At 37.4% G+C, this 25,142-nt stretch overlaps 1 protein-coding gene across 2 annotated transcripts; it reads left to right on the forward strand.

The window, feature by feature from the left end:
- The first annotated feature begins 3,973 nt into the window (after positions 1 to 3,973).
- drd4a (dopamine receptor D4a) lies at positions 3,974 to 18,769 on the forward strand. Of its 2 annotated transcripts, XM_079412104.1 has the most exons (5): positions 4,010 to 4,740; positions 6,527 to 6,760; positions 6,844 to 6,956; positions 12,178 to 12,761; positions 16,840 to 18,304. In XM_079412104.1, exons 2-5 carry the CDS (start codon positions 6,758 to 6,760, stop codon positions 17,049 to 17,051), a joined length of 912 nt encoding a protein of 303 aa, XP_079268230.1. In that variant the 5' UTR covers positions 4,010 to 4,740; positions 6,527 to 6,757; the 3' UTR covers positions 17,052 to 18,304. The 2 variants fall into 2 exon arrangements, with proteins under 2 accessions (XP_079268229.1, XP_079268230.1); XM_079412103.1 differs by lacking the exon at positions 6,527 to 6,760 and having other exon boundaries at positions 3,974 to 4,740; positions 16,840 to 18,769.
- Positions 18,770 to 25,142: the final 6,373 nt, after the last annotated feature.

Consider the following 25,142-nt stretch of genomic DNA (forward strand, 5'->3'; position numbering starts at 1 on the left):
CAGTTTGATCCGTCCGCCCTTTGCGTTCATGTTCAATGTGGTCGGGATCCAAGTCTCGAAAAAAGCTATCGGGTCACCCCCCTCAGTGCCCTCTTTGAGACCAATGATTCTGATATACTGACGCCGACTTCTGTTTTCAAGGTCTTCTATACGTTCGAGTGCTTTTTGCAGAGTCGATAGATCCAAGGTGCGTTGAGTTGTTAACTTGATTGTCCTCGAGGTCGGATATTCTCTGCTTGGCTTCTATAACTCTCTTGATCATATTGTCCAACTTGCCTGATATCTCAGAGATTGGATCGCGTATCGCCTGCAACTTCTTTTCAAGAACAATCGACACTTTTTCGACGATAGAGTTAACTGCATCTCCCGATAACGCAGCTTCGTTACTAGTAGCTGGGCCTGGGTTATCGCCATCTTGCTCGGGGATGACGCTCTTGTTTTGGCGTGTATTTCTTCTAGCTTGTTTGCTAGTCGAATCTAATTGCGACCAAAAAGCGTCGAGGGACATCCTGATCCCTTTATCCTCAGATCTATGCATTGTTTAAACAATTAGGACGACTGTTTCGTAAAAGTTTCAGCTATGCGACGAGGAGCTCGGTCAGACACGTCTTGCCGCTGTCAAAACATCACGTGATCCCCCTTTACTTATACATTTTATTTTTTATAATTTTATTTAAAATATAAATTCTACAGCACATCAGAGATGCTGTCCATAAATGAACTTTTGTAACCAGAGCTTCTATGCAAAAGTTGTACGTTTTAGTTAAACTGAAGTTGCTCATCTTACCAGTTTGATGTATTGTTGTCTGAAAGTTCAGTTCAGTCTCCTCCAATGCAGTTATATGTAACTCAAAAATTAATAATCATAATAAATCACTCCGAAAAGGTCACAGGTGCAGATGTTGCTTTTTAACTGATGGTTAGCTACAAAATAAAATCGATACAACAAATGAATTCATCTTCAATATTTCAATCAATATTATACATACATATGTCATATTATTACTAAATTTACTGAATTAATGAGTTTTACTCACATTTCGGCTGAACAAAACAGCAGGCCTTTTATACATAAAAGGTCAGCGCTCCTGCATTCGTCTTTACAACCTGGAAAGGTCAAAGCATTACTCAAAGATTTATCATAATGCAGATTAAATCTACACAGATAATCCATGGCAAAACAGATTATGACACAATCACTCTCACTGGCTGTGTACCGGACGACTGTCGCTGGCAACATGGGCTACAAAATTCTGTCTTGGAAACAGTAAACATGAATTAAAAAGCCAGATGATAACACTTAAAGGGGTCATTGGATGCAAAATTAATTTTACAATTAGTTTGAACATAAATGTGTGTTGGAAGTGTGTACACATCCATCCTATAATGATAAAAATCCACCCAGTGGTGTTTTTTAAAACCCTATTTTTAAATCCCCTTTCTCAAATCAGGCTGTTCTGAGGTTCTTGTCAGAATGACGTAGTTCTGCACAGGCCGCTCCCACAAGAGTTGATTGATAAGATCGTCTTACCTTAGACCCGCCCCGAGAGAGCTGAGAGCTGTCCGCCATTGTGTCAGCACCGGTGCAGAGGAAGACAAGAACGTCTCCGATTAAGCGATTGAGGTGCTTTGTTGTTGGATGTAATAATGAATACAGCAGTCGTCATTTACTCCCGACATCTGAGCCGCTGAAGATGCAGAGGATTAACGTTACTTTCGCTTTGAAGTGAATGCATCGATCCCGATCTGCCTAAAGGCATCTATGTTCGCACTAATCATTCGTGATCCAGCTTCATCTACAGAAGAAGTGAGTATAAGGGTTTTTTATGAATCTTTGCAAATCGCCTTTCCTAATAATGTGCTAGTTAGCCAGTTTCGCGGCTAAAGTAAACAGTACTGCTCGTCACTCCACGGAAGAGAGGGGCGGGGTGAGCAGAGCTCATTAGCATTTAAAGCAACATGGACTATAATGGCTTGATGAACACAGAGCTGATTTTGACAGGATGAGGAAGGTGTTTTTTACACTACCATTGAGAAATTTTAACCAAAGTATGTTATAGACTTTTCATTAAGACCCTAAAGAAACATATCAACTTGTGGAAAATGGGCATCCGATGACCCCTTTGATATTATTTAGCTGTGTGTGGGTCAGATTTGAAAGGTTAGACAACATTCTACATCTGGATCAAAGCAGTTAAGCCCAAATCAAACATTTCCTCCGCAGCTCTCCTCGCCACGGTGGAGTAAACACTAATCGCGATGACAGTGTTGATGATGATTATGATAATGATGTCATCAGTGACTACTAAGCTTCCTCAGTGGAATGGATTATAGAGGCATGCCAATCATAATAAAAACGACTAGAAAAAAGATTTTGTAATTTCATTTAGCCTACATACATTATTGCATGTCTGAATTGCCTTTATTTTTGCTCGCCATTGTATCCAAAACAATGTTAACTTATGTACCATGATTCACTGTGGCTAATGGATCTCAGAAACAAAGAGACACACCAGACACCTGCGTAAACTTCTACACACCGGCCATTTTACAAAAGACAAACACTTAAACCATTGTTCTGTGAGAGACACACGGACTGCTGGCATGACATATGTATCCTGCTGTGCGACATGCAAAACTCTGTCTAAAAGATGTTAAATGTAAATATTCTATTATTATTTCCCTTACAAAAAAATTAACCATGGTTTTATTATAGTGAAAGTGTGGTAACCATGGTTAATTTGTGGTTACCATGGATTAACTTAAATAAACATGCTTTTTTTGTAGTAAAACTATGGTTAATTTTCCTAACAAGGGATTATCCTCCTTCTTTTCCTCATAAGAGTGAGTATGGCCATTTGTAAATTTAATGTGTCTGGCTTCCGGTGTCTGCTTCCATCCATTTTTAGTTGTGTTCATTCTGCTGCTTGATATTGCAAACTTGTGTTTTTACCACATTATAATGTATTGTCTTAATTATAAACACACTGGGTTGTAAAACAAATTGCCAATGAAGCGAAAGTCTCACACATTCACAAAAAACAGCATACGCATTAAAAAATAAGGTGGATACACACTGTTTTTGTAAACCCATATTAACTTGATCTTGTACAATTAAATACATTTTAATTTAAAATCTTGGGGTGAAAGAATAGCAAATACTAGGAAAAAAAAAAAACTTCATGAAAATTTCATGAAATTTCCCGCTCGTGAAGAAAAATGGCGTTGAAGTAACCATAGTAATGACAGTACTAGCATTTTGGGTCAAACTGTCGTTATTTTTTCCATTTTACTGATTCACAAAACTTATTTTTGGCAGTTGGCACTTACCTATCTATGCAAGGATAATGAAAATGCATATAAATAGTACGCCAAATACAAACAGAAAATCGTGCTATTGATACGCAGAAATGGACTTTGGCGTGCATATGATATGCATGTGTTTGACGTGCACCCTGATAGCACACATACATCTCGGAGACGTCTATTTGATGTCTGCATTTACATCTGTAAGATGTATTTTTTTAGGGTGTTTGCTCATCTGCAATACGTCTATAGGATGTCAAATAGACGTCTATTAGATGTTTTTAAGATGTTTATGATTTAGAATGTAAACTGACATCTGAAAGACATCTGCCAGACGTTCAGCAGATGCTTTCCAGATCAAGAGATCTTTAATAGACATCTTGCAGACGTACGTGTGCTATCTGTGCATATTGGCCCTAATATGCAGTTTTTGCGTGCATGTGATATGCATCTACCCCACAACCCTAATTCTACCCATTCCGTATCATATGCACGCCTAAATCCTTTTGTGAGTATAAATAGTATGCCAAATCTAAATAACCTCGTGCTACTGATACGCGCTTTCATGAGATGGGTGATACGCACAGTGGACAAAAATGAATATAAGCGATTTAATACAGCAGGGTACGTTCAAATAACGCAAGATTTAAACCTCCATACTTCAACCAGTCGTGGAAAATGTCACACCCACCGTCAGCAGGACGAGATTAGCACTCCCGTGGTTAGTGTGAAACTAAAGCATACAGATGCAACCGGTGAAACGATGACTCACTGGCTTTATACAGCCATATTCACTAACTTTAACAAGTGATGGTATTATAAAGATACGCGTTTTCAATAACCCTAGGGTAATCTAATGAAACGCATCAGATATTAACAGGAGCTCGTCGCTGTAAGCCGCTTTAAGACTGCGCGCAGGTGGATGGAAATAGAAGCGCTCGAGCTCCGAGCTGAAGATCCGAGATGTGGACCTGAATGAAAACTTTTGCATCAAACAGCGAAGAATGAACAGCGATTATTTTAGCGCCTACTGTGACCGTCTTTCCCTCGTTAAAGACAGAAAATAACGGGACGCAGTTCCGAAGCGCTTCAGTTCTGCGGAACTTTCGGAGTTTCCAGAAACGCGCAAATAATGGCAAAGAAGAAACGGGTTTTATCGGTCAGTTTAATCAAGGGATTCCCGGATGACAGGTTATTATAGAGGCAGACATGCCCAACCTCACCGTCTCCAGCCACACCACGAACTACAACTTCCCAGCGCTCATCTTCGGGATATTATTGATCATTATCATCATCTGCGGGAACGTGCTGGTGTGTCTGAGCGTTTACACGGAGAAAGCGCTGAAAACCACTACCAACTACTTCATAGTCAGTTTGGCTGTTGCTGATTTATTGTTGGCGGTTCTGGTTTTACCTCTGTTCGTGTACGCAGAGGTGAGTCAAGTCACATTTCATAGATATTTGACATTTCATATAATATTGTGTTATATAGCCTAATATTTACAATGCGTAAGGTAGCCAGAAAACAAACAGGTTTGTCTACTTTAAAACCCTGCTAAGCTGGTTTACCTGGTGATCATCTTAAATGTCGAGGTAAAACCTTTTTATTGGTACCACTGTAAGTTTTGACCACTTTCATGCTGGTTTAGCTATTGTCTAAACCTAGTTTATTTCAAGTCAGCTATGCAATAACGTGATTTCATTCAATGTTTACTCAATCTAAAAAAAACATGTAAATAATTTATGTATGTGTGTGTGTGTATGTATATATATATATATATATATATATATATATATATATATATATAGCTATATATGAAAAATGTGCATAATATAAAAATGTATTAATATTTAAATAATAATATTAATAAATATTTAAATTTGAGTGTGTGTGTACGTATATATATATATATATATATATATATATATATATATATATATATATATATATATATATATATATATATATATATATGCAATATTTACTTAATGTTAAAAATATTAATATACATTGTGTTTATCTATGTTCTGTTACTGTTAACACCCTTTTCTTAAAAATCAATTAACAAACTTGGGGGCAAAATAAAATCAAATATTTATACATATAAATTAATTCATTTGATTTATTTTGAGTGTATATACGTATATACGTGTGTGTGTGGGGGGGGTGTGTATAAACAAATTGCATGCAATATTTATGTAATATTAAAATATTTAAAATATTTAAATATTTAATTTTAGTGCATGTGTATGTATATATATATATATATATATATATATACATATGTGCAATATTTCCTTATAAAACATTTATTAATAAATATAAATTAATTAATTATACATTAGTAATTTATTTAAATATTTAATTTTGATATATATGTAATATAAAAAATATATTTTTTGTGCTTGTGTTTAAAAACATACACTGTTATATACACATATACAAATAAATTAATTTAATATTGTTTTTTGAGAATGTGAACTTAAAAACTTGTTTAAAACATTTGTTTTTTGATCCAACAATAACTGAAGTAGCTTGCCATTAACTATGGTTACCATGGTAACGGTAATCAGTAGCCTTTTCACTTGATTTTAATTAAATTATTTACCGTTCTAGTTAACAGCTATACTGTCCCATAACAGCGCAAAACAAACTTAGCATCAATACTCAATTGTTACCCTTCAGCAAAACCCTTTGTAGACATGCATTCATTCGGCCCCCTCCTGCCGAGACTGTCTGTCTCCGCCAGAGCTGGACGTCATAAACACACATCGCACAATACGCATTGTTCTGCCACCCCAGGATGTGGGCACAAGGTCCGAGACCAAAGAGGCCTCCAAAAAACTAGCGATTGGACATTCCACGGATTCGGATTCGGGTCCACACTGGTTACAGAGTCCCCTACACTGGATACTGAGGGCCCCAGACAGCGGGGACAAGGTCACCGGGAGCGAAGCAAATGGCTCGTGGTAGTCTGGCTCTTCAGGCCAAGGACACGGAGAAAATATGCTCCAGTGAGTCAGCTGTAGCTTAATTACAATTTTACATGAGCCCCCTCACCACGATCTCATGGCTTCCACTTGTAGGGTGAATGCGGCTCGTTGGCATGGGAGAGAGGCCATTAACAAATAGCAATTAAGAATCTGTCCTCTTCTCCAGGCCAATAATTAAAATGCCATTAAATCCTCCTCTCTGCTGTTTTATCCCTTTTTTTTTTAGACCGCGGGATGCATATCAGCTACTAAATTACCATCAGCCCCGGACCATGTGGTGTGTGTGTGTGTGTGTGTGTGTGTCTGTGTGTGTGTTTGGCTTGGTTGTTGTGACAACGCCAAGGCGATAATAGGGAAATTAAGGTTCCACAGTCGCTCCGCTGTGGCACTAAGAACACAAGGTTAGAGGAAGGTGAAAGAGGTCAGAGAGCCATGGGAATGGAGGGATTGGAAAAAAATGGTGAGGGTAAAAAGAGGCATGGATGATAGAAGCAACAAATGTGTGAAGAGTTAAAGATGGTGATGATTTTCTATCCTTCTCAGTTCCAGGATGGGGTTTGGTCCCTCAATATGACCGTATGTGATGGACTGATGACCATGGATGTGATGCTATGCACCGCCTCTATATTTAACCTCTGCGCCATCAGCATAGACAGGTGGGTCTGACTTTAACATGTTGCACACAACATGTCTGTGGGACACATGGTTATTATCATAAACAACAACCAAAAAAATTTTAAATATAAAAAAAAAAAAACATGAAGAAAACTATTTTTTTTTTTACAAAAAACTGTTGACTAAAATAAAAGTCAATCTAAAAAAAATTAACTATTTTATTTCAGTTAACAATAAGCATAAATTCCCATTTTTTTAGTTCAACCCGAAGTACTAAAATGCCTAAAACTAAAATAAATACTAATAAGAACAGACATACTTAAATAATAATAATAATAATAATAATAGTGAAAAAAACAACAAAACTAAGAAAACTTGATTTAAAAATTAAAACAGAATATTTTAAAATAAAATAAAAATCTAATTATATATAAATATAAATTAAAAATATTAATAAAATGTAATTGTATATGAGTGACACTAAAACAACGCCCATGGATTACCAGTTTTGGAAAGTTTTGTCATGGACTGCTTTCCACATTTTTTAATCAAAGTGATCAAAAAATTAAATACATTAAAGTGAAACTTAAATAATGAAAAATATATATATATAAAAAAAAAAAAAGTATATTTTACTTCAAACGCTACACACTTTGTACAGATTCAGCTTGGACAAATTCTGCACAATTAAAAAATGAATTTGTATATAAATGTGATTCCCAACCAGTGCTATCATTGAGATACTATAATAGCTTTTGTAAAAAATAAATTTAAATATATGTATTTTCCATTTTTATTAAAATTTTAGTCATTTAGTTTAGCAGTTTAGTGTTTTGCCATTATTATTATTATTATTATTATTATTTCAAAATGTGTCTATATATCTTTGTTAATTGTTAATTATTGTTAGTTAATTATTTTTAATTATTTATTTAATTTATAATGTTTTATTTTTAATTCATGTACAACCCAAATTCCGGAAATGGGGCATTTTTTTTTTAAATTTGAATAAAATGAAAACTAAAATAATTTAAAATCATATGAGCCAATATTTTATTCACAATAGAACATAGATAACATAACAAATGTTTAAACAGAGAAATTTTACAATTTTATGCACAAAATGAGCTCATTTCAAATTTGATATTCTCAAAATAGTTGGGACGAGGGCATGTTTACCATGGTGTAGCATCTCCTCTTCTTTTCAAAACAGTTTGTAGACGTCTGGGCATCGAGGTTATGAGTTTCTGGAGTTTTGGTGTTGGACTTTGATCCCATTCTTGCCTGATATAGGTTTCCAGCTGTTGAAGAGTTTGTGGTCATCTTTAGCCCGATTCGGACGGTAATTGTTTCTTAAAGGTATATATGACTATAGCTCAGCTTTCAACACTATAGTCCCCATCAAGCTGGCATCTAAACTCACAGACCTCAGCCTAAACTCCTCACTCTGTGACTGGATTCAAGATTTCCTCACCGGCAGACCTCAAGTGGTGAAAGTTGGCCAGTTCACCTCAAACTCCATCACCCTGAACGTAGGAGCCCCACAGGGCTGTGTCCTGAGTCCCCTGCTCTACTCTCTCTACACGCATGACTGCGTGTCCTCTCACAGCTCCACATCTATCATCAAATTCGCTGATGATACTGTGGTTCTGGGCCTCATCTCCAACAATGATGAGACCGCATACTTGGATGAGGTAGAGAGACTCACATCATGGTGCCAGGACAACTGTCTCTCCCTGAATGTGAGCAAAACTAAAGAGCTGATCATGGGCTTTAGGAAGAGACAGCAGCAGCCCTACACTCCTCTTATGATCAGTGGGACCCCTGTGGAGAGGGTGAGTAGCTTCAAGTACCTCGGTGTAAACATCTCCAAGAACCTGACTTGGACTACGCACATCCAAACACAGGTTAAGAAAGCCAGGCAAAGACTGTACCATCTGCGACAGCTAAGGAAATTCAGGGTCTCACCAGCAATCCTGAAAACTTTCTATTCAGGGCCCATAGAAAGTGTATTGACTCAGTGCATCTCAGTGTGGTATGGAAACAGCTCCAATCAGGACTGCAAAGCACTACAGAGAGTTGTGCGCTTAGCTGAGCGCATCTCAGGGTCTGCTCTCCCCTCTCTGCAGGACATCTACCTCAAACGCTGCAAAAGTAGAGCTGTCAAAATCATCAAGGACTCTAATCACCCTGGTAACCGTCTATTCACTTTGCTTCCATCTGGTAAGCGCTTCCATAGCCTGATGGCAAAAACTGAGGGACTTAGGAGGAGCCTCTTCCCCCAGGCCATCAGGCTCCTAAACTCTAACTCTGTGTCATAACATCACTTGACTCCATGTAACTATCACTATATCAATAAGCTATTCATAATTTTTTCTACCTCATATTGCTGCTATTTAAATGCCCTGTACAATTTTTTTGCACATTCTTTTGCACATTCCTGTTATATTACTATTTATGTCAACATACTGACCTGCACATTTATATTTATATCTTTTTATCTTTTATTTTATTTTATTCTTTTATTTTTTCTACTTTTCTTTTTCTTAATATTTGTATTCTATACAACTGCACTGTCCTTGGAGCGGACCTGACCTACATTTCACTGCTGGTTATACTCTGTATAATTGTGTATGTGATGAATAAAAATCTTGAATCTTGAATCTTGAATCATAGTGCCTTCCAAAACATGCAAGCTGCCCATATCGTATGCACTTATGCACCCCCATACCATCAGAGATGCTGGCTTTTGAACTGAACGCTGATAACATGCTAGAGGGTTTCCCTCCTCTTTAGCCCAGAGGACATGGTGTCCGTGATTTCCAACAAGAAATGTCAAATTTGGACTCGTCTGACCATAGAACACTTTTCCACTTTGAAACAGTCCATTTTAAATGAGCCTTGGCCCACAGGACACAACGGCGCTTCTGGACCGTGTTCACATATGGCTTCTTTTTTGCATGATAGAGCTTTTGTTGGCATCTGCAGATGGCATGGTAGATTGTGTTTACAGACAGTGGTTTCTGGAAGTATTCCTGGGCCCATTTAATGTCAATGACAGAATCACGCCGATGAGTGATGCAGTGTCGTCTGAGGGCCCGAAGACCATGGGCATCCAACAAAGGTCTTCGGCCTTGTCCCTTACACAGAGATTTCTCCAGTTTCTCTGAATCTTTTGATGATGTTATGCACTGTATGATGATGAGATTTGCAAAGCCTTTGTAATTTGACGTTGAGGAACTTTGTTTTTAAAGTATTCCACAATCTTTTTACGCACTCTTTCACAGATTGGAGAGCCTCTGCCCATCTTTATTTCTGAGAGACTCTGCCTCTCTAAGACATCGTTTTTATAGCTAATCATGTTACAGACCTGATGTCATTTAACTTAATTAGTTTCTAGATGTTCTCCCAGCTGAATCTTTTCAAAATCTCTTGCTTTTTCAGCCCTTTGTTGCCCCCGTGCCAACTTTTTTGAGACCTGTAGCAGACATCAAATTTGAAATGAGCTCATTTAGTGGATAAAAGTGAAAAATTTCTCAGTTTAAACATTTGTTATGTTATCTATGTTCTATTGCGAATAAAATATTGGCTCATGTGATTTGAAAGTCTTTTAGTTTTCATTTTATTCAAATTTAAAAAACGTCTCAACATTTCCGGAATTCGGGTTGTAGTACATCACAAATTATACTAAATGAACATTTTTAATGAAAAAAATTTTTTTTTTTTTTTTTTTTTACGTTTTATATTTTATTTCAGTTAACTTATTAATTTATTTAACTATTTAAAATATTAAAAGCATATTTTTCTCTCAAGTAAGGAAAACTTATAATAGTTTCAGGTAAATATAATAACCCTGTTTCCAACCTTATGCAAATTTGATTTTATGCCAATATACAGTAGTTTGCAGCTACTCCTAATAAAAATTCATTTATTTACAGTCGTTATTAAAGAAAAACTCTCTGTGGTAACCCAGAAACCACTTTATTTTGAGGATAAAGTTAAAGAAATGCTGTGTGAAGGACACAAAATATGTGAAAGAGGCCTTTAAAGTCTGGTGCTTGAACTCATGGGAATTGAGCCGAGGATTGATGAATCAAATTCATGCAGTTCACTGATTTTGCACAGCTAGTGTTATATTTTGGAAGCTGTAAGTGTCACAGCAGGTTACCTTCTAATTGTGGGTCTGTGTGAAGACACGATGAAATAGAATTTATAATAAAAGTGGCTTCCTGCTATGATTAAAAGAACAGAGTGGAGGGTAGAGATAGAAATTGAGCAAATGTGTTCAGAATAACTCAATGGCATTAAGTTGCAGGCTTTACCTCGGAAGTACAACTGATTCCTCATTTAGACCCTCCTCTGCTGTCCCGGCGATTCGAGTCAACCGCAGTATCATTACGATCCCTCCTCCCATTCTGTGTGGCTCAGCAGAAGGTGTTTTGAGAGATTAATGAGATATACGCTTAGGATGGCACTCTGTAGAGATACAGCAGCGTGAAACTTGTTATGCAAGGAAAGGCTGCAAACGCTTCGCTTGGCACTCACCACATAATCAGCATGAAAAAGCAATGTGTGGAGAGCTGATACACGGACCACCGCTGTGTGTATCAGCTTCATGCGGCTGGAGTTTTTTGAAACATGAGTTGTGAGATGCTGGGATGCTTAAAGGTTCACGCTCCTGTTTACAAACATACTCAGCCAATAATAAAAGCACATGGCTGTTTCTATCACTGATATGATGATTATATACAGCTTTGAGAACCAGTTAAATTCATATAGAAATCAGCTCAACTCAACTTTATTTATAAAGCCCGTTTGAAACCATAAAAATGCATCTTAGTGCTGTACATAGATAACATAAAACTCTAAAAGTCATTACAAACTAATAAATAGCAACATATCACAACAGCAAATCATCCAGTTATTGAATATGTGTGTGTGTGTTTTTGGGGTGAAATATGACCTAGACATTTTATGTTAGATTCACCCTTACACTTTACCTTATGTAAACTGGAATCACATTATAAAACACACACCAGTTGAATATGTGTGATATGATCTGATTAGCAGTTGAAGGTTCAGGGGAATATCAGGTCAACACATAATTGGCTCAACTCAATCAGCGAATGAGAGATTCGAGCAGTGGCTTAGCTAGCATATAATGATAAAAGCAAAGTGTTCATCAGGGTCAAGAAAAGTTCGATGTTGATTTAATAGCTTTGCATGGACTGTGTTTGTAATGCCTCATATGGTTCCCTCCAGGTTCATCGCAGTCTCCATCCCTCTTAATTACAACCGCAAACACGTGGACCAGCGACAGATTGTCCTGCTTTCCGCCACATGGATCCTGGCCTTGGCCGTGGCCTCCCCCGTGATGTTCGGAATCAACAACATCCCCAACCGGGACCACAGCGAATGCAAGCTGGAGGACAACAACTACGTGGTGTATTCCTCCGTCTGTTCGTTTTTCGTGCCGTGCCCCATCATGCTTTTGCTGTACTGCGGGATGTTCCGGGGCCTGAGAAATTGGGAGGAGGCGAGGAAGGCCAAGCTGAGGAGCAGCATGCAGGCCTGCAGAAAGCTTCAGGAGGCCGCCGCGTCCCTGCAGCCGCTGTCTGGCCTGCCGCCCCCTCTGCCGCCCGTGATCGAGAAAGACCTGACTGACATGACCTTAGAGGAGCTGGAGCACGATCACTACCCCGATCCTGACAGCCCGGTTCCCGTGTCCATGCTCGCATACCCCGGCGGGAGCTACAAAAAAGATCAAAACCAGAACCGGCAAAGGAAGAGAGCGAAAATAAATGGGAGGGAGAGGAAAGCCATGAGGGTGCTTCCTGTTGTAGTAGGTAAGCTGATACATAAATTCAAATATTCTGTCACAGCTCAGGGCCACTAAGAAGACAGAAAGAGCTTTATTACCAAGTATGTTTACACACACAAGAATTTGACTTGACGGCAGGAGCTTCAAGTGCAGAAGAAATTATGGACATAGTGCACCATACATAGGAATAAAGATGGAATATAACACTAATATAAGAAAAACACAATTCAATAATGTGTGAAGTGACATGCGGCGCCTGGGGAGCAGTTGGGGGTTCGGTGCCTTGCTCAAGGGTCTCACCTCAAGTCGTGGTATTGAGGGTGGAGAGAGCGCTGGTCATTCACTCCCCCCACCTACAATCCCTGCCGGACCTGAGACTCGAACCCACGACCTTTGGGTAACAAGTCTCTATTCATTAGGCCACGACTGCCCCATATACACTATATAATGCACTATATACAGACGTAGAAGTATAGAACTGTAATTGTTTAAATGAATGTACAGATATATTATTTACAAATGTACACATTTTGTATTCTATGTATAAATATGTCAGTTATGATGGACAATAAATGTTTGAACTTTTAATTGTTCAGTCTGAATATAGCCTGTTGGAAAGAGAAAAAACTTGTAATATTTAATATATGATCTAATGAAGGCAAAAAAAAGTGTTCAAAAATTACAGCTACATCATCTAAAATATTCAATTTCACTTATAAATCTTCACCCAAAATCGTTATGCATTATGACAATGCTCAGGGACATGTTTTGCATCAACTGCTCACTTTTCGGTCTCGCTGTTGTTGAATTTTAAGCTTGTGATTGGGTTTACAACATGTAATTAATAAAATTTCTAAAAATTTATGAAGTTATTGATCATGAAGAAAAACTGAAAATTAATTAATTATCGATCAGTTGGGTCTATGCACTTTAGAGTAGTGAGGGGGGGGAAACATTTTTATTGTTATTATTAATAAAAAAATTATTTAGATATTAATTATTATTAATAATAATAAAAATATATTTTAATTTTATAATTTTAAAAAATAAATAGTGTCACAGACCTTCCCGCTGCGAAAAAATCAACTTTTACAAACTTAGACCATACATTTGACATACTTTTGTCTAAATGTTATGAATTCAGAGATGAATTTGAGTATTTTCATTTTTCAAAACAGCTTGCACCTAACAGTGATCGAGTCTAAACTAAACAGAGCACAACCAACTTTATGCCCCTAATTTTTTTTTACTTTGAATTACATGTTTCTATAGCCTTTAATTTGCAGATATTTCGAAGATGAAATTAACGTGGCATGTTTTTCAATAAATTTACACAAAAATCTTTTTATTATTAGTATTAATTAATGGCCCACTTAACAGGGCCCAACCAATATTCTAACCTTAACAAAACTACTTTGAATTTATAGAAAAATTTTCTTTTTTAAAAAGCTTTTTTTTTACAGCTTTCAATTCACAGTTTGTTTGAAGGAGAGAATGACCATGACATGCTTTTTCAATAAATTACAGAAAGCATGTTTTAATAAAAAAAAGACAGATTATATATTATTAAAGTAGAACTGGTTTGAAATACTTTTTTAAATAAGCAATTTTGTGTAGCAATCATTCAGTTAGGCAGTCTGAGCTGTGCCCTGGCAGTTAGCAGAGAAACGTTTTTGCCTAAAATATATTTAGGCAAAGGAATTTAAAGAAAACAATGCAATGTTTTCTTTATAAGGAACAAGGAATTGAGTTTCTAGTAGCTCGGATTCAACCATAAAATGTACCAGAACAAAACTGCAGATGTGCATTTACACCTCTGCTTTCTCTTATCTCTGTCAGAGATGTTGTGAGCTCAAAACAAAGAAACGAAGAGATGAGGAATAGCCTCTCATTTCTAAACAGGGCTTAGAGGAGTGATTACAAACACTCTTTCCACATGTGCTGAAACGAGGAACTCCTCCGGCCCTCATTGGCTAATCATTCCTCACCAATCCTCCAATCCGATTATGATGTAAGCCTCACTGTAGTCCAGCAGGCAGAGTGGGGGCAGCCGTCACATTAAGACATGCACTTATCCTCTTCACGGGTTCCTGGGAGATGTGCCACCGATGTACTGACAGTACTTGCCAATCCTTTCACCTCGTGTCAACCTGAGTACAGACGAGAGAGAGAGGGGGGGGCAGTTAAAGGTCAGGATTTCCACAATGCACATTTCCAGTCATGTTCAAAAGCTGAATCTCAGATCAGATGTTTCATATAAAACATAATTGTTTGTAAAATAAAAAAGCATACAAGCCAAAGTGCTCCAAATTGAACCCCTTTGACTTTTACTGTAATGCCATAGAACCATCATTTTGGTTTCCCCAAAGAACCTTTCAGTAAACCTTTCTTAAAAGAACCATTTTTTCTTTATTATGAACCTTTATGAACCTTTCGTGGAATAGAAATGAATGTTAAAGGTTATTTGTGGACCTATAGATGCCAATAAAGTGTAGGAAAATAAAAATGGTTCTTCTATGGAATTGATTCAGAAAACCCCTTTTGGAACCTTTATTTATAAAAGTGCAGCGATAAACATTAATGTCCTTTATGGTGACTTTCAGCAACTCTACCTGTTCTCTCCTTCCTTTCACTTCTGACGGATGACAGATCTGTGGATCCTAGCGGGAGCGGGACAGACAGGTCATATTTGTGACGAGAGCGACCCTCTGTTACTTCTGTGCTCCTCTCTGGAAGCTCTCGGAGTAGAAGTGAATAAAATACCTTATATCTGTGATCTGAGACGATGCCTGCTCAGTTTTATTATAAGCAGTTATTTGTCTGTTGCTTTAAATGCTGTAAAGCTGGGTGGTTTCTGATTGACTGTCAATGTTTTTAATCACTTATCAGCTGGAAAAAAAAGTTCTTAAAGTGATATCAACTGTATTGTTCCTCTGTCCAGTGTTGCCAAGTCTGTGGTTTTCCTGCGAAATTGGGCTACTTTTACACTGTTGCTGTAGGTTGTTTTTTAGTCTGCAAATTAAAGAGATCTACCCAGAAAGCAATTTCAACAGAAGGGAAAAAACTGTGGGAAAAATTGGGCTAGTGTTGGGATAGTTTTCAATAGCAATTGGGATGCTTTATTTTGCAAACCTGGCAACCCTGTCTGCGTTCTTAATTATAGCTGTAGTCACAGAATTAGAATGATTATTAAAACTTATTGTTCTTATTATAGTTATCGTCCTTGGCTTTTTTTTGTTTTGTTTTTTTGTTGTTGTTGTTTTTTTCCCATTTGAGTTTTTGTGTTTGTGCCTAATAAGCCTTAAAGCCCATTTGCACAAAGAATATTAAATAAAATTAAATCTATATGAGTGTCTACACCGACATACGACATTGTATTTATTATAAGCGTGCTGCATTTTTTTTCGTCTGCCACTTTAAATGCTGGATCATAGATTCTGATTGGCTGTCAATGTTTTTATCATTCAACAGCCGAAAAAAGATTCCAACAATATTGTTCAATATCAATTATTAAAACATTTTAGTTATCATTATAGCTATCCTTTGTATGAACAGGACTTTTTTTTATTTCCGAGTCTTACGAGCTAATAAATTTTGAGGTCCTTTCACACTAATAATGATTATTATAAAGATAATGATAACTCTATTAACGTCCACACCAACAGCCGATAATATCGGTTTATTATCTGTGCACACTGGAGTTTCGTCGTCTGCCATTGTGTCTTTATTGTTATAACTGTGGACTATTATCATAGAATTAGAATGCTTATTAAAACTTTATATTTATCATTATAGCTACTGTCCTCAGTGTGAACGGCCCTTTAAACATCCCATGATGGTTTCCTTCCAGTGTTTTTGAAACAGGAAGTTCACTTTACTTTACAGTGTGGACAAAATGAATAAGGACACTTCCCTTGTAACCGATTTCTGTGAATTGATTAATTGCAACCAAATGAGTTATGAAAGGAAGTAAATTGCAAGAATTAGGTAATCTGAAAACACATTTATAATTCGAGATGTTGTCATTCTGTAGAGCATTTTATTGAACAACAGTTTGTGTAAATAACGCGTCCATTGAATAAATTTTCACCTGTCATCTCCAGGTGCCTTCCTGTTCTGCTGGACGCCATTCTTCGTAGTGCACACGATGAGGGCTCTCTGCGAAGACTGCTACATCCCCAGCAGCGTCACCAGCATCGTGACCTGGTTAGGCTACGTCAACAGCGCCCTCAACCCCGTCATCTACACCGTCTTTAACACAGAGTTCAGGAAGTTCTTCAGGAAGTTCCTGCCGACTCTGCCCAACTGCTGCTAGACTGAACATGCTCTCTGCTAACGGTTTACGAACAAAACAAACCCAAAAGTATAAATGAACCAGACAAATAATACTTGCATGTAAATACAGCATGTTGTATTAAATAAATATGAAGGTATGGTTATAATGCACTAAGATGTTTGCTGCCATTACGTTTTTATTGTACGGTTTAATTTCAAATGTTTACATTTTAAAATCTGACATCAATCAGACTCTTTCATGAAACTCAAGCAGAATGAATTTGCGTAAATCTTTCGTAAAATCATTCTTACATAAACTATCATTTAATTAAATGAAAACTTATTATTTTGAGATCATTCTTATCGTGTTTACACCAAAAGCAAAGCGAATATTAGCATTGTGTTATTTAATCTAGATGCGTTTTTCGCATCACTTGTGCGAATAAAAACATAACTCGTGCTCTGCTCCATTTTCTGTTACAACAGGACGTGTCAATAAGCTCTTCACTCATTGGCTTGCGTGAAAACGCATCATGCGGTGAATATCGTATGTTCACTGCAATCGCGTCGCATTTGCGCCGCCCAGCACGAATTTGCATCTATTCAGATCTTTGCATTGACTTTGTAATCTAACTGTGCAAATAAACAAATTCGCTTTTGTTGTGCACACACTATTATAATGACAAAGTTTACACAAGCAGAATGAATTTCTTTATAAAATGATTCAATTTATTTTCCTGAAAATTGTTTGTTAAACATTTTTACATAAATTGCGGCAATCCTAATGCATGAACATCATTTTCAAGGAAATAGTACATAAAACTAGTGCTACATAAATTGTTACAATCATAAAACACATGCATGTAATTCAAATGCATGTACTTTAAATTGTTCGCAAAAATTCTTACATGGACTGGACTGCTGTACAATGCTGTACAAACATTGAGCAATGCAAAAATACATAGAGAATGCCAAACAAATCAGAAAGAACTTGTTTTTGAGGTGTTGTTATCGAATATGACAGTTTACGCAAAAATGGCTTTGCAAACAATTTCAACAGTTCATTCTGTTCGTGTTTCATAAACGAGGTGCAGTTCATGCTTTGAAGCTTCTATGACAGGAGAGTCTGTGGAACGGTCTGCCGTCTACGATGACCTCTCTTTGCCATTATTGTTCTCATGTGATACGAGAAAACAAATCGTCCTGTAGCCCATAAGCCTACGAGTCAAAGACGCTCATTTTGTATCTGATTGCACTGACTTTCATCTGAGAAAATAAATGTTTTCCACAGACAAGAACTACTTTGTGCTGATGTCCAAAAGAGGAGATAAAGACATTGAGGTCGTAGAATCGACGCCTTGTTTTAGTGAGCCCAAATATTTGTTCATTTTATATATTCACCTAGCAAAAAACTTATTGGATGAAAAGCCCGGAACTGAGAAGACCGTGACTTGGAGTATATAAGAAGAATGTTGAAAAAAATAACAAAATAACATCACAAAGGTTATTAATGCTGATGCTGACAATTTTATAAACAATAAACTAAAGCAAATTGGCCAACCGCATGAATGAATCTCCAGTGTGGAGATCAAAACTGAATCAAGGCAATCAAAAGAGGTGAATCTGCAAACAAAAACTGATTCAGGATGTTTTTGTATGATTCTCAACTGTAGGTTAGATATTCGCTGACACTTGTTTTCATGTTATTTGTACTCTTCAGGTCACACAGTGTTCATTAAAAGCTGAGTGAACCCGGTTACAATGTCTTTATACTCTGGAAGTCAGTGGTTTGAGTTCTGTGAATATGGTGTGTTAAAGCAATATTTAGCATTTGTTTTCTTTGGATTTGAATTATTGATTTCACTGCTGAGCCCACATTGTAAATGGCACGTTTGCTGCTTTTGATAAATTAAAAAAATATTTTTAAAATACAACTGAGCGTTGATCATAGAATAGATCAACTGGAATAGATCAGCTTTATGGGCCATCAATATATTCCCATATGTGACCCTGGACCATAAAACCAGTCATAAGGGTACATTTTTCAAAATCATCAGAAAGCTGAATAAATAAGCATCGGAGAATATTTGGCCGAGATACAACTATTTGAAAATCTGGAATCTAAGGGTGCAAAAAAATCTAAATATTGAGAAAATCACCTTTAAAGTTGTTACAGTAGGAAATGTACAAAATATCTTCATGGAACATGATCTTTACTTAATGTCCTAATGATTTTTGGCATAAAAGAAAAATCAATAATTTTGACCCATATGTATTTTTGGCTATTGCTACAAATATACCCCAGCGACTTAAGACTGGTTTTGTGCTCCAGGGTCACATATATACTGGGGGACTGCAGAATTCTTAAAGGAACAGCGCACTCAAAATGGCAATTCAATTACAAGATTTGTTTCTCCATCTAAACAGATTTAGAGAATTTAGTATTACATCACTTACTCACCAATGGATCCTCTGCAGTGAATGGGTGCCGTCAGAATAAGAGTCCAAACAGCTGTTAAAAACATCACAAGAATCCACAAGTAATAATCCACAAATATATAACATTAGGGGTTCAACAGGGGTCACAAAATATGTGATACTGTGACATTAGGGATTCAACTGTAATTTTATGAAGCAACGAGAATACTTTTTGTGCACAAAGAAAACTAAATGAACGACTTTATTCAACAATTCTTCGTAAAATTATGGTTGAACCCCTAATGTCACATGGACTGTTTTAACAATGTCCTTACTATATTTCTGAGCTTTGATCGTGTTAGGACCCTTACTGTCTATGCAGGGTCAGAGAGGCTCTTGGAATTCAAAAATATCTTAATTTGTGTTCCGAAGATGAACGAAGGTCTTACGGGTTTTGAACGACATGAGGATGAGTAATGTTTGGGTGAACTGTCCCTTTAATGATGGATTTCTTTCTTACAAACACACAAATACTTACTTCATTAGATGTTAAACGAGTATAAGTCAGTGTTATGGACTGTGGTGTGGATTACTTGTGTATTATTTTGTGATGTTTTTATCAGCTGTTTGGACTCTTATTCTGACGGCACCCATTCACTGCAGAGAATCCATTGGTGAGTAAGTGATGTAACAGTAAATTTCTCCAAATCTGTTCTGATGAAAAAACTCATCTACATATTGAATGGCTTAAGGGTGAATATATCTTCAGCAAATTTTCATTAGTGGGCAAACTATTTCTTTAAGTTCTGGAAGCCGTAACCAAGAGAAAACAAGACAGTAAGCAATTATCTGGGCGTGCATTACTAAAGCAGAATATTCCATCACTATTAATTATTTACAGTCTGTCAGATTCGCATAACAAGGCTTTTTTTTTTCCACATGCAGATGCCTACACAGGTATTTGTTTGGATAAAATGTCACTATCCTCCCCCGTCATCTGTGTAATGTTTCTTTATGTGAAGAAGTTTCTTTTTTACTCCAAAAACATTAAAATGTAATTTCCTTAAAAGTAAAGCTGAGCGTGATATCAAGGTCAAACAGAGATGGTGACGTGTGTCCTTCGGTGACGCAGGGGGGGCGAATGTATTTCCTGATGCTTTTAAAATGAGACATGTCAAAACTTATTATGCTCAGAAAACCACAGCGGCAGCAGCAGCCTGTCCGGGTTCATTCCACCCACTCTCTCCTCATGCAAAAAAGACGGAGGCCTGTCAAACAACACCTGAAACAGCTAAAAGACATCGAGCAGTCTGAGAATGACCGTAGATGCAGCATATGGAGCAACATAGACCCTCTAGACATGCTTTCAAAGCTCAGGAGGTCTCAGTTGAGTATGTACGCATGTAGGCCTACTTTGTCTCAGATGTTTCTCTGAGGTAAAGATAGTCACAAATGAGTCAGCAGTTGGCGTACGGTAAGAGTATTGAGTTATATAATGAACAGTCAAATATGAACAGCAGCTCAGATTATTTGATGGGAATTTGGTCATATTGAGATCTTTGACTTTGAGATACCGTATTGGTAAAACGGAGCACAATTTGAAACTCTAGAAAAGAAATGTGAGATTACTTACTTTTTCTCAAGAGAAATGAGAAGCAGGAGATCTCCACTTAATATCATTGCTGTCTGAGAGACACAATTTAAGCTATAAGCAATTAGAAGCTATAAATAACAAAATCTCAAAAGAAGGAACTTTAAAAAATAATCAATACTAGAATATGAGAAGGATTTTAAGCTTAAACAATATAAAAGGAAGCTTTCCTGTAGCTCAAACCGTGATCATGGCACTAGCAACACCAAGGTCATGGATTTGATTCCTAGAAAAAGCAAGAAATTATCAAACATGTGTCTCATGAAAGCATCTGTCAAATGCATAAATATAAACCAATATTAGTGTTTATGCCTTTACAAAACTCTGGCACCATGTTGGAGTGTTCTGAGTGGCTGTTTGCGTTGCTATGCAGTTACTTAGACATTCTAAGTGGTTGTTTCTGTTGCTATGCAGTTTCTGGGGTGTTCTGAGTAGTTCCCAGGGCGTTGCTATGCAGTTACTTATGTGTTCTGAGTTGTTGCTTGTGTTGCTATGCAGTTTCTGGGGTGTTCTGGGTGGTTGTCTGGGCGCTACTATGCAGTTAATTAGGTGTTCTAAGTGTTTTTGTGTTGCTATCCAGTCAAGTATGTGTTCTATATGTGTTCTAGTTTTTTATGTGTTGCTATGCAGTTTCTAGGGTGTTCTGGGTGGTTGCCAGACTGTTGCCATGCGGTTACTGAGTGGTTGTTTGTGTTTCCAGGGTGTTTTAGGTGATTGCTTACTGGCTTAGCTCAAAAGAGCCACGCCCACAATCCTCTATGAGATTTTTCATTTGATGCTAATCTTAAATCAAACGCTTTAAAAAGTACTGTTTTTTTCAATGAAAAGGTTAAATTACCTGTTTCCTTGAAGAATGAATGGCCTTCCGCTCATAAGTTCCACTGCAGGGTCACCACAGCTTTCCAAAAATAAACTTCACACACCAGAATCAACTTTCGAAGAAAAAAGCAGCAGTATCTTCTCAGCAGAAACCCCTAATACAGGCCTCATTAGCATTACTAACATGGAAATGTCAGAAAAAATAAAAAGCTTTTAGTGTAAATGTCAGATCTCAACAGGTTCCGGCAGGAACCACTTTGACGGCGCCTCATCTTTCGAGAATAACCCCTGTTTTTCCAAGATCTCCCGCTGAGGTGTATGAATAGAAAATAGATTAGGTGGAAAATATAGATACACACACATAAGGGTGTGTTTTCTAGTTTACCTACAATGAGATAAAAGTGCAGGAGTATCTAGTGAACAAAAATACAGAGAATACTCACATTAACTTGAAAAAGGTAAAGTTAAGTGCTAATCATATGTTGTGAATATGCTTTTATATTATCTTATTTCAGACTAAGTAACTGAAGACAGATTTTTGCTTTTGTTCCAGTCCAGAATACGCAATTTAAAAGACCTTCAGAGACGATCGAAGTAACTCCTGCAAGGTCCTTATTGTTCAGTTCGTCCTAGACAGACATTATTTCTCACAAGGGTATTTTTGGACTCCAGGTTTTTAAGAGAGCAATATAACAGATATGAGAACACATATCAAAAAATGATGACAGACAGATGAAAAGAAAGACTGAGAGAGAGTGAGTGAAAGGAGGAAGATTTGACAAGACAACCCTGGAGAATATTTCCCTCAAGCACGGAGACCCTTCATTCAGAGATGGTCCTCACTGCAAAACACAAGATCCAGGGGGAGTGGTTAGATCTAGATCCAACTCCTCCCACCTTACATATACCTAAACCTACCCGTCTCCACCCCCTGATCCCTAAACCCACCCATCCCCACCCCTAAACCTACCATCTCCACCCTTAGATGTGGATCCAACCCCGCTCCATGGATCTTTGTTCTGCAGTGAGGGGCTACTGTTCATTCAGGACTTCTGCTCCGGCTTCAAAACAGGTTCAACTGACAGCGTTTGTCCATTACCACAGAAGCTGAATTATTACTGTTATTACAGTGATTATCTAGTTATAATACAATAGTAAACTTTTAGGGCAATGGCGGCCATTTTTGTTTTTTAAATCAGACCACAAACTTACAGAAAATTGCAAGTAAGAAGGAGACCTCCCAGCTAACAAAATATGTCCTAAAAAGATTAATTGCCAATTGCCAAAGTTCTGAAACCATTATTTCTGAATGTTCTTTAAAAAGTTATCTAATGAGCATTCAAATTGTGCAAAATTTTGACAGCGTTATTAAAGACTTGATCACTTTGAATGAACGTTGTATTAACATTATCGGAAGAATGTTCATAACTTGTAGAGAACCTTAACTTTAAACCCCTTTCAGACAATTCCCTGAAGATTTCAGCTAAAATATTGTCCTAAAAACAGTTTTTCCTTACAAAACCTCACTAAAAATTACCTGCTGTGTTTCAGTTGACACGAAAAAAAATCTAATTCCATTTGAATAGGAATGTTTTTGATTGCAGTATTGTATTTTCACCTTCTATCAAGCAACACACACACACTCTCAGAATGGTGTTATATAGAGTATCAGCTTTCAAACAACAGTAAACCCCACTGTCGTATTTGTTCTGTGTACTATCTGTTGCTTCACTGACCTGCGTAATGGAAAATCACTACTGTTTGGTCCAGACGTGTCTCTTTAGATGATTCTGGCATCACTGACTGGCTCTTTGGCTGAAGCCTCCCCATAATTCCCCCAACAATTTTCTATCCCCGTGTATCGATTCACATTTGGACACTGAGGTACGAAAGGGAGGTAATAAAAACACTGTACTGCGGCAAACTATCAGCCAAGGGTGCTCGTGGGAAATCTGAAGTTGGGGCTGTGTATTGTATTCAGATATCCTCCAAAATTGAGCTAGGAACCTCTAAAGAAACTCACTCAAAAATGGCACAAGTAATAAAGTGTCTGAACACTTTCAGCACCACAGATCAGAATCAGACATCTTAAATGGGTCGCATTATAAGACGTCAGTTGAAGGAAGCGAAAGTTCCTTGCAGTAGGAAAACTCACTTTAACTTTCAGAACTCAAAACATGAGCATTTATTGAAAATGAGCTACAAAAATAGTTTAGCAGCAGGACTAGATTACAATATTAGCACATGACCACCTACAGTGCATTTCTTAATAACCCAATCACAGTGAAGAAATAATAAAGGAAGTAGGATACATGTTGTCGCTGATTAGACTGACTACAGGTTATTTTTAACAAGATGTCTAATCATATCTTGTTCATATCTTGTATCATCGGGGAAGTCGTGGCCTAATGGTTAGAGAATTGGACTCGTAATCGAAAGGTTGCGGGTTCGAGTCCCCGGCCGGCAGGGATTGTAGGTGGGGGGAGTGAATGTACAGCGCTCTCTCCACCCTCAATACCACGACTGAGGTGCCCTTGAGCAAGGCACCGTACCCCCAACTGCTCCCCGGGCGCCACAGCATAAATGGCTGCCCACTGCTCCGGGTGTGTGTTCACGGTGTGTGTGTGTGTGTGTGCATTTGTTCACTACTCACTGCTGTGTGTGTGCACTTGGATGGGTTAAACGCAGAGCACCAATTTCAAGTATGGGTCACCATACTTGACAATACGTCACGACTTTTTTTTTTATATCAGTCTGATTTGAACAGTTTGTTTGCTGACTGATTAATGAATGTGTCACAATGTAAAGCACTTTTGTTTTAGAGGCTGATGTCGGCCTATAAATACTCATTTCACACGCAAAGCTCATTTACATATAGAGGTCATTCAGCTACATTAGCAAAATGGCCTGTTCAGAAATAGAGTGGAAAGCGGTCATAAAAAGTAAACTACGATCGAGTGCAAAAATCCTTGACTAATAAGTGGATTAGGTGAACAACAGGGAATTTTGAATGTGAAATCTGGTGAGGTTTCGGTCCTTTGATTATTGCGAGTTCACGTTAGCGTTTACGTAACTTTAGGTCTGGATTATTTCGCATGGGTCAGCTGTGTGGCTGAAAAGCTCAGCTAATCTCTACAATGTGTCATATCATATCCATTAAAAAAGGTTATCGTGATAATGCACTTTATGTGTGCGTGTGGCCTCAAATCCAAAATCCATTGAATAAAGAGGCATGAAAAAACT

The sequence above is a fragment of the Barbus barbus genome (genome assembly GCF_936440315.1).
Source record: "Barbus barbus genome assembly, chromosome: 48".
Classification (NCBI taxonomy): domain Eukaryota; kingdom Metazoa; phylum Chordata; class Actinopteri; order Cypriniformes; family Cyprinidae; genus Barbus; species Barbus barbus.

What these genes read in the sequence shown, in the direction of transcription:
- drd4a (XM_079412103.1), top strand. Translation starts at nt 4,516, where the DNA reads ATGCCCAACCTCACCGTCTCCAGCCACACCACGAACTACAACTTCCCA. An exon ending in CTCTGTTCGTGTACGCAGAG is followed by an intron (nt 4,741 to 6,843) that starts GTGAGTCAAGTC and finishes TATCCTTCTCAG; the next exon opens with TTCCAGGATGGGGTTTGGTC. An exon ending in TGCGCCATCAGCATAGACAG is followed by an intron (nt 6,957 to 12,177) that starts GTGGGTCTGACT and finishes GGTTCCCTCCAG; the next exon opens with GTTCATCGCAGTCTCCATCC.